At 37.1% G+C, this 10,383-nt stretch overlaps 1 protein-coding gene across 1 annotated transcript; it reads right to left on the reverse strand.

The window, feature by feature from the left end:
* Positions 1-364: 364 nt before the first annotated feature.
* LOC107536811 (cysteine-rich venom protein-like) lies at positions 365-8,730 on the reverse strand. The gene is given in 8 exon segments (XM_087817130.1): positions 365-457; positions 459-493; positions 1,619-1,707; positions 2,471-2,565; positions 3,413-3,558; positions 4,980-5,070; positions 7,354-7,473; positions 8,677-8,730. Coding segments are annotated over 8 exon segments (723 nt in total).
* Positions 8,731-10,383: the final 1,653 nt, after the last annotated feature.

Here is a 10,383-nt window from a genome sequence, read left to right on the forward strand (position 1 = left end):
CTTCGGTGGATATTTAATGCCTTAGTAAAGGAGTTTATGAGCACTCTGTTTTAAAAGTTTTGGATACATTTATTCATAAGATACACAAAAGCTTTTGGTACATGTTACCAATTATGATGACTACAGAATTTATTAGATGCAGCATTACATTTTTACCAATAGCTCACAGTTATTGAGTTTTTGTTACCTGGCTTTCTTCATTCGGATATCATCAAAATTGAATGGATGAAAGAGGGTGTATTCAATAGAAGGCTTTTTCAAAATGTGTTTGAACATTTAGAAAAATACAATGATATTTTTACAGTACTGTTTTTAAGTAGGGTCACTTTGCTCTTGAGACGACGCATCACTCTTAAAGTCTGTTTTACTTTATTGCAGAAAGGCGTTCACAGGTGGCCTGGCAGTTTTCTTTTGTGATTTTTTCATCACACTCTAGTTTTCTGACCAAATTAGTCATAATTCACTAGCTGATCAACCTTCACGTAGGAATTGGCTAAAAAGAAATAAAAGGTAAGTAAAATGCTGCTTCTTGGATTAAAGTATTACTTATTCAAAACTACATTATCTCAGGGAAAATTCATTTATTCTTTATCTATTCTATTATTCAGATCTCACTGCACACACAAGAGGTAATAGTCTTAAACTGTTAATAAACATACCTGATGCAGCAGACAGAGAGTTCACCCACCCCAAACTTATGAAATCAAATAAATTTCTCTACCATGCTCCAACAAGGTGCACAGTAACAGAAGTGAAATAATTCCCAATATAGTTCAGGTGCTACTTATTTAGCCCCATATGTGTGTGTTGCCATATCTGCTTGTGCAATGAATAGGTTGTACAGAGGGGCAAGGGCAGCAAATGGAACACAAAATCCCACTCACATCCCATTTAACAAACCAGACGGAGTAGTATCCTATACCAGCAGTGGCCCTGGTATGCATATTTATGTGTGTGTGTGTGAGCGTGTGTAGTGTCTGAGGATTCAAAGAAGACTGGCGGGGACATTCAACATATGTGCTTAAAATAGCCCAAAGTTCTTTTTCAGGAGCCTGCTTCCCATGAAATGCAGCTGTGAGGAAGGAAGCAAGTGAGGTAGCCGGCAGAATGTGCGAGTGTTTGTGAGTGTGTGAGTGTGAGTGTGTGTGTGAGTGTAGGGGTGGCCATACTGAGAACAACATCAAGTTTCCTTTTATTTTATTCCTTGACTTTCATTTTGGGCCAAAAGCAAATCGAGCCCGAGCCTCTCCGAGATTGAACAGTTTCCATGTGTTTGCCTCCCCTCCACCACCTGAGAAAAAGTAGGAGTGGACTGACTGAAAGAACGTAAAGGGCCATTGCATTTCCACTTCGGCGTGGCTAACTTTGCACTGCATGACCACCTCAATGTCTATCTTGATTTAGTCGTCACCGCTCTCAAATGGCAGCTGACCTTACCACTTTCATTTTGAGCTCTGTTTTTATTGCCAAGATCAAAAAGACTGATGTAGGAAAGGGAGAGCCCAGAGAGGAATGAGGCCGTTCATGTAGCAGGGCAGATTCTGAGGCTGTCATACTCAGCAAGAGCCGCGACCAGGTAGACCTCACCACGTAAAGATGCAGAAGGAATATTACTTACTGCAAAGCCCGTTATCACAATGATGAGGGCAGTCTTCACACGGTTTTCCTTTTTTATATGGGGTTTTGATGGTGTTCAACACGTTTCCACTGGCAATGAAATATTTGAAGGACAGAATTAGTGGCAACACTGAGAAATACAGGATGGTGCTATGTGGGTAGAATACACAGCAAGAGTCACAGGTCTGAAAAGGGAGAGATTTAGGAAAGTTGGAGCCACAAAGATGATTTCAATATAAATTGGTAGGATTTAATATATTCAGAAACATGGAGATGGGGTGCCCCTGTCTTCATAGTAGATCAAAGGTGTGCAACCAGAAGGCAGGTTTATAACAAGGCTTCTAAGAACTTCTGGAATTGGCATCTCACAGGGTATTTCTTTACAGGATTAGTTTGTTTTCTTTGAGAATCTATTATGTGCCATGAACTATGCTAGGTACTTAAAATAGCTTATTATATCTAATCCTCAGAAAAACACTGCAAGAAATGTATTGCTATCGCCTCTTTGTAGATAAGAAAAAAGGAGCTGCAAGTTGTTAAGTTAGTGGTGACCCGAAGGTCACACAACTAGTAAGCCAAGAGCGAATGTTTGTACTTGATCCTTGCGGACCACAGAGCCCATTCTCATGCACCAGGCTATCAACACCTGGCACATGGCTTTGTCACCCCTTAGAAAGCACTGCTTATCCTTTCCAGTCTGTCCCAATTTTCTCCTTTCTTCAAAACCCACCCTCAAAGCTCTCCCCGAAGCCGCCTTAGAACCTCAGATTGGAGAAAGGGGTTGGATTATAGCTCAAGGTGCAGGCTACTTGGCCTATCATAGGCCAAAAGTGATCTCTTGGGTTGTACTTACCTGGGGCAATACTGGCAAACATAGAAATACTTATAGATGCTCCGAGGACAGTGGGCTAATGCACAACCAAGTTGGTGGGAAGTGGCCCAAACAAGCTGTAAGTGAAAAGTTTAAAAAGAAGTCATTTTCATTAAATTTATGGTGTTCACACCATGTGACTTATTTTTTTCTTAACTGCTTATTAGAAGTTATAGATGGAGGGAATGTTAAAACTGAAAAATAATGACTTCAGATTTTTTAAATTTCTAAATTTCTAATGATTATTCTTTTTAAATATCTCTTCAGTTATGGGGCTTCACCTAACATCAAATAAGCTTTATGTATCCATGATTCCTTTGTTACAACAGTGATCATATCCAAATTTATAAATATGTGGACAATGGGGTGCTGGGCAATAAGATACCCATCCAAGAGCAATCTGATTTTTGCAGGAAAAAAGAAGAAATCTTGTTGATCTTGTTTTGTGTGTGTATGTGCAGATAATCTTAGGAGCCCCAAAATAACTTTTCTTTAGTTCCTATATAATACAAAAATACTTATTCAACGATTCAAAAATAATTTGCATATGTGAGTTAATTTTTTTATTATTTTTCTCTTTAGCATTTCATTCTGTGACTAGCCTAGAGAAAACAGCTCAAGGCTTGTTCAAAGTGTTGCTTAAATATAATTAAGTTCATTCCACCACTTTATTCCCAGAGCTGTCATTTAAAAAAACCATTGTGGTAAATCGAGATCACAATAACCAGATGAGTTTTTATGAGCATCCAAGAGATAATGGGTTGATTTTACGTACATTAATGGGAAACACATACTTTGTAAAGTAGGGCATAGATTGCATCACTAAGGCTTATGCTTAGCATCTCCAGAATATACTGAGGAGAGAGAGTAATTCTGAGAGGGTAGTGGACAAGAAACATTACAACTTTGCCATTTCATTTTTACCTGGGTGTAATGACCAGTTACAGCATTTGGTCGAGTACTTCCAAATCCATATTTGAAATCTTTAACTTCATCGTAAAGAGATTGGATTGCATCTGACCATGATCTGGGATTAGAGGACATGAATAAATTCTCTCCACAACCAGTGGCTACAAAATAAGAAAGACAATGAATCAATAGTTACAGCAGTAGTTGCAAAGAATTCTCATAGAAAACTATAAGAATATTCGATTTTCATTTTGGGGATCAAGATCACTTCTCAAATCTTTCACTATCAGATCTACTGGAGAAATCTGATTTCAATTTCCAAATTTCAGCTCTCTGAATTGGAATTATTCCCTCCCTCCACCTATGAATAGCTCTTTTTAAAATGTAAATAATGATTCATTTTCAAGCTGACTGGGTAGCTTAACACAGTCACGGTTATTATTTTGGCAACACTAGTAAACTGATTAGCAGTCAGTCAGCAAGGATATATCATCTGCTGTGCCTTCATAGTATGCATATAGGGGATATTAAAAAAAAAAGTTACAGACATGATTTTGACCTTCTGCTCTTTAGCTAGCGAAATGGAAGGAGCAAATGTGAAGCAGACAGAAAATAGACCAGGCATAAAATGGATATCCTGTGGGAAAATGAAATCAAAGCCAGGGACGCAAGAATGGTGACAAGCAGGCCGACCAGATTCTAGCAAAAAAGCATAAGACGGGCTGGGGTATGGTGGGCTTGCAGAGTGAGGCAAGCTGAGGACCTTGAAAGTGAGATAGAGAGTTAATTCTTCATTAACGTAATTTACAAGTATGTCCTGGAGAGTTATACTAAAATAATTAATTATTGCTCTAGCTGGTTTGGCTCAGTGGTTATTAGAGCTTCAGCCCACAGACCGAAGGGCCTCTCCCCTGCCTGTTTGATTCCGGCCAAGGGCATGTACCTTGGTGGCAGGCTCAGTCCCTGGGCCTAGTCAGTGTGCAAGCAGGAGGCAACCAATAAATGTGTCTCTCTCACATTGATGTTTCTCTCTCTCTCTTTCTTCCTTCCACTCTTCTGAAAAGCAATGGAAAAAAATATCCTTGGGTCAGGAAATAAATAAATAAATAAATAAATAAATAAATAAATAAATGTTTTTTTCACTAGGAATTGGTGATCTGGTAACTCTGATTACAATGTATTAAGTGGGAGGTTTGATTGTTTTTAGATTTCAGGAATAAACTTGGCATGTGGCTAAATAAGGATGGTAAGTATCTAAATGAACTGAAGTTCAGGAAAAAAAAGATTTAAAATAATTTTTTGTTGTTGTTTTCTCCCTGCATAGCTTTTGCCTTGGACTCATTTTACATTTTTTTTGCTTGGAGTAAGAGGAGTAATGAGATTTTAGGGCAAGAGTTTAGAAAAAGAAACAAAGAAATACAAGACAGGAAGCAATGTGTGCTTGTGATAAGTCATGAGCTAAAACCAGCAAACAAAATCTAGATCACCATTCCCGAGCTGCCGTGGCTCACCACGTCAGTGAGTTTTAACCTAATGTTTGGCTTTTATTAAATGCCCCACTATTCACTGGAGTCTGACTTACAGCTGATATGTCGTTTAGCTGAGGGACTGTGAGTCATGGTACACATATTTGCCCAGCTTTCAGCATTTCTTGCAGCTTCGTCACTCCACGTCTTGAAATAAATGACAAACATTTTGAAATGAAACTATGATGATAATTGTGATGCACATGATTACATTTAAAACAAATGCCTATTTGATGAATTGTTTTCTAGTATTTCCTATTTTCCCATTGCTCTACCAAAAGATACCTTCCTTGCTTTTCTAAATCACTTAATGACCAGGAAGTATCTTTCCATATTGAGTTACAGATTAGATATTTTAAGGGAAAAAATACCATTCAGTTTCTCTGCAGCAAAACATTTCCAAACCCAGCCATGCTCTTTTAGATGGATAATCACAGCTTGGGGCTATGGTTATTTAATTCGAAATGAGAAATAAGTATGTGCTGTTTTCTCCAAAATATCTATTGCATTTGTCCCAGTTTTCACATATATCAATACACTGTCAGATGCTATAGCAAGCATTCGTGCGCTTCCACTGTAATAAGTGAAATATAACAGTGTGAAAGACAAAATATATGAGAAAATAAATGCCCACCCTTACCTTACATGTGAAAATAGGAATTTAGTATTATCATAATTCAGACAACTTAAACCGAGATTGCTAGACAATACTGTTTAGAAAGAAAAAAACAGTTCCAATCTAAGATGAGGTGTTCAGAACAGAGCAGGCACCTTGTATCTCTGAGAAGGCAATACCAGTCAGTTATTACGGTCAGGAGGCACTTGTCCTGTACACCTGGCACAACCCACTTCCTCAGAAATGAAGCTAAACACAAGGGTCAGTGGAAAAATTTCTTCCTAGACGATAGCCTAGATCAAGCAACAACTTTCATAGAGTCTCAGAAATGGAATGAACTAGAAAGATAGCGGATTCTATTTCTCATTTCTTGTAGGAATCGCCTCTAAAATATATACATTTTGCCTGTAATTGAAGTGTGTGTTCAGTACCTCCTAAGACAGCTAAGTTTAGCACTGATTGCTAAATAGATTCTTTTGATCTCTTGAGGTATAATGTAACTTCCAAATACATATGATTTGTTGATTCTAGCTCAGCTCTTTGAGAAAATTCGAACAAATTTAATTCATTTGTCATACAATAACACTTTAAATACTTGAATTGGGAAGAGAAGCACCAACTCATTTTTATTGAATTTTATTTACAATAGTATTTCTCTACTGAACCTCAGAAATGTGTAGCAAAGTTTGATTCTCATTTACACTAATGGCCGAAAAAGCTGAGGCTCCTCCAGATTAAGTAGTGTTATCATCATAACTGGTTGGTTAATATTAATAATAAAAAGAAAGCAAAGGGAAGGTCAGACATTACAAGCATGTCATCTGGGCAGCTTCACCAGGAAGCCCCACTTCATACTCCCCGGGGAACCATCAGTGCCTTCCCTGGAGAAGTGAAGGAGGCAGTGAAGGAGGGAAGGTGCTTGCCTGTCAGTCTAACCTGGGAAAAAAGATTATTGGCTAGAAAGTCAGAGCCACTGCAAGGATACGAAATCCCGAAGGGTCGATTGGCTAAGCTCCTGGTTATAATCCTTAGACAAAGAATTCTCTCTCTCTCTCCGGTTCCTCTTGCTTGTTTGCTCTTATGCTCCTGTGTCCTGTGCTCTCTGGCTCCATGACCCACACTCATCTGTGCACCTCCATAGTCATTTGGCCTTAGCAGCCGCATGGCCCATGGCCATATGGATCCTACATGCCATTGACTGCTGCTGGACATACAAGTTAAGCCAGCCAGATGGTAGACAGGACAGTGCTTTAATATGAAGCAGAAACTCTGGGCAGTGGCTTTAATCCTAGCTCTGATAAAGACAAGATTGGACTTTTTTCATGATGAGATGATGGGAAATGGGACCTAGGAAACCCAGGGGTTTAATTCCATGCAAATAAATATCACTCATCCTCCTGTGCAAGTCTCAGAAAATTCCTATTGTGACATCACAAGAATTCCGCTTCCACCGGTAACAGGTGTGGACACAGAAGGCACCCCACCGATAACAGGACTCTTATGTTTTAGACCTATACACCATATTTTATTATCTAGTTAAATTTTCATTTTCTGTTTAGCATCTAATTATTCAAGTAATGTAATTTACATGGTTTCTTTCACTGCCCATTAATTATACCTTAATTCTATATTGAAAGAGTCAATATGTTTTCCAGTTCAAATGTAGCATGTTACATTTAACTACCAGCTAAGATGACAACTTTTCAAGTGAACTAGAGATTAGAATATTTTACATATATAGATCTTAGTTTGAAGTCCATCGCTAAGTGGTTAGATGCTAATTAATAATGATTTATCAATAAGACACGACTTACCATTTTAAGCATGTTGCTGGCACTGGGACTTGCCATCCTTCTAAGGTCATTGTGCTTATTAATAATCTCCATTTGGATTGATGGATGTTGGGTCAATAAAGAGAAAACTGAGGTATTTGACTTTAAAATGAAGCAAAAAGTAAGGACAATGTTACAATATTGAAAATCAAAGTAATGAAACAACTGATTTATTTCAATATGAAAGTTAATAGAAATGTTTAGTTTTGTGTTCCTTGACTTGAGCACCAAACTCACCTAAAGCCTTATTAACATAAAGGTTGCTGGGCTTCACCCCCCCAGAGTTCTTGATTCAGGAAGAGTAGGTGGGACCAGAGAACTTGCATTTCCAACAAGTTCTCAGGGGCCATGCTTTGAGAATCAGTAGTCTAAGTCACAGAATTGTTGTGGGGAACTTGGATGTGTCCTTTTGAATGCTACCTTTTTTTTTGTCCTTTAACAATAAATTAATTTGACCCATTAGACCTGTTTACACATGACCTTATCTGATTATCTGATAACATGAAAGAACTTAAATCTTATCAGAGGCCTAATTAGTACCAGAAAGTTCCAATAGACCTTTTAACCTTTGGCACAGCATGGAGGGAACTAGAGAATTTTTTTTTAAATAGCAGATGTTCAGTAATAACATTCTTCGGAAACCCATATTGACCTTCACCAATGCACTTATCATAATTTTTAAGTTACCTGTTGACTCCTAAGTCCTCCAGTATTCTGAAGTGTTATATGTGGGCACGACTATGTTAATCTCATTTATTGCACTGTCCGTAGCAATCTAGCACTATGTCTGATACAGTAGACACTAAATAAGTAGTTGTTGAATTGAATTAAATTGAAATGCGTTGAGCTCAACTTAGGAAGCCAAAATTATAGTTTCATTTCTGAACTGCTGTTGTTTTGGACTTTGTAATATCAAATATATACTTTTGAGAGTCTAGAAAAGACATCTCCAAGCATATGTTAAATTCTTCAACTGAACAAGCTATTTGTGATAAAAATGACTTCCTGTAAGGCAAGTAGGGAGTTGATTTTATATTCTGACTCATGCTGTTCTCACCAGATTCTCATTGCTGACCCACTGTCTTACTCCTCAGTAGTGTTAATGAATAAAAAAGTTACTGATTGTTCTAAAAATACACATTAGTGAGAGCCAAGGTGGGTTTGGCAACAAAGGAATAATTCTTTTCCTCCCCATCCCAGGAGATTTTCGATCATCACCTTGTCGATGTCACAGTCACCGTGAGCTATGGGTAAGGCAGCCCTCCCAGGAGAACTTAAGATCTACCGTGTAAGTGAAATCCTTACCATGCCGGCAGCTTGTTGCAGCAGTGCCAGGAAGCATATGCTCACCAGCATCATTGTTTCTGAGAAAAAAGTGAAGCATTTGTGAGATGTATGGGTAAACAAAAATAACTTACTTTATAAAAAAATGATGATGTTAAGGAATGGGCTCATATAGCTTTCTGTAGATTGAAACTTTCTATAAGAATAAATTTTCTCAGTCAGATGGAATCAAAATCAGTATCATCCTTTACCTGCAAACGCAGGTTTTATTCTTGTTACTCATTTCTAGATTGGAACCCAGGGATATAGCAGCAATGTTTCTTAGTACTTTAGAAAGATAAGAATTTGAGACCTAACTGAAGGAGGAAAGTTAAATTTCGATCTGTAATAATTTATATCACTGATGAGCATCTCCATGTGCAGTTTAAAACCTTGTTTTCAAAATTTTCTCTCTGGGTCATGAAAACCTTTAACGTACCACTTACAAAAGTAAGTCATGGATGTGCAAGGTTATACACCAAAGTAGTAATAGTGAGTACCTCTAAAGAGTGATGGATTCATAGTTTCATTACAATTTCACTTTTAGTTCCTATAATTCTCTCCTGTTACTTTTATTATTGAACAATTACCAAGTGTTACTTTTATAATTCGCTTTTTTATATTAAAAGTTATTTTTTAAATACCTTTTGTTTCCATTAATTATTGCTGTAATTCTTCTTTATGACCATCAACTAATAAACTTGGCTCTCATTGTCCCATTAGGGCTCAGTCTGAAAAGCTGCACAGCCTGTCTCCTTCAATTTATGTGCGATATGCTTTTGAGTATCCTGAGTTCCCTAGTGGCTTTCACCTGAATGTACTCCAGTTTATCTATAACCCCATTAAAAAGTGTTATGTCAACTATAAGCATAATATTCCATGCATGATCCATCTTTTGGTTTATTTGGTATGTTAGACCAAGGCAAGGCTAGAAAAATATTTGAAATTAATCCTAATAATTAATATACTCCCATTTACCAGCAGTAAAGTTGAGAATAAAATGAAAGGCTATAAAAGATTTTGTCTCCCAGCAAGGATAGCTCCTATCATTAAATAATGCAGCAAATGTTTTACCTGAGATAAGCAGATGGGAAAGGTAAGATGCTCCTATGTCCAAAGGGAGATGAACATATTTTGATCTTCAGCACAGCAGTATATATATGAACACAAATCACTTCTCTTTCCTGTTTGGTTGCTCTGAATTATGCAAAGTGGTGGTAATATGATACTGTAAAAATGTCTTAAAAGATCTTATCACCCACTTCAGTAGTAAATAAGATCACTTAATTCTAAAGAGCAACTAAGTTAATAATTGCTGTTGTCCTATAATTAGGCTTTATAATGTTAGTAATGATGGGTGAAGGAAGGGCTAAGCTTTCCTGGAAAGCCCTGGAGAGTATAATACTAGTTAGCTAGGTAGTGATTTGCCTATTTTTGTTTTCAATAGCCTTCCGTGGAATCTCTCACTAATTAGCTTTCGGTAAATTGCTTTTATACATATTACAAAATTCAACATTATGTTCCATTGTTAAAATTAATTATACAATCTAATATGAGACTTACTAAAGATAGAAAATTAAATTTTACCTTTTTTTCATTATCAAATGCCACAATATCAAAATAAAATGTTCAAATAATTTTTAAAAAATATTTTTTAAAATATGTTTTTATTGATTTCAGAGAGAGGAA

The sequence above is a fragment of the Miniopterus natalensis genome, chromosome 5 (assembly GCF_054644295.1).
Source record: "Miniopterus natalensis isolate mMinNat1 chromosome 5, mMinNat1.hap1, whole genome shotgun sequence".
NCBI classification, from domain to species: Eukaryota; Metazoa; Chordata; class Mammalia; order Chiroptera; family Miniopteridae; genus Miniopterus; species Miniopterus natalensis.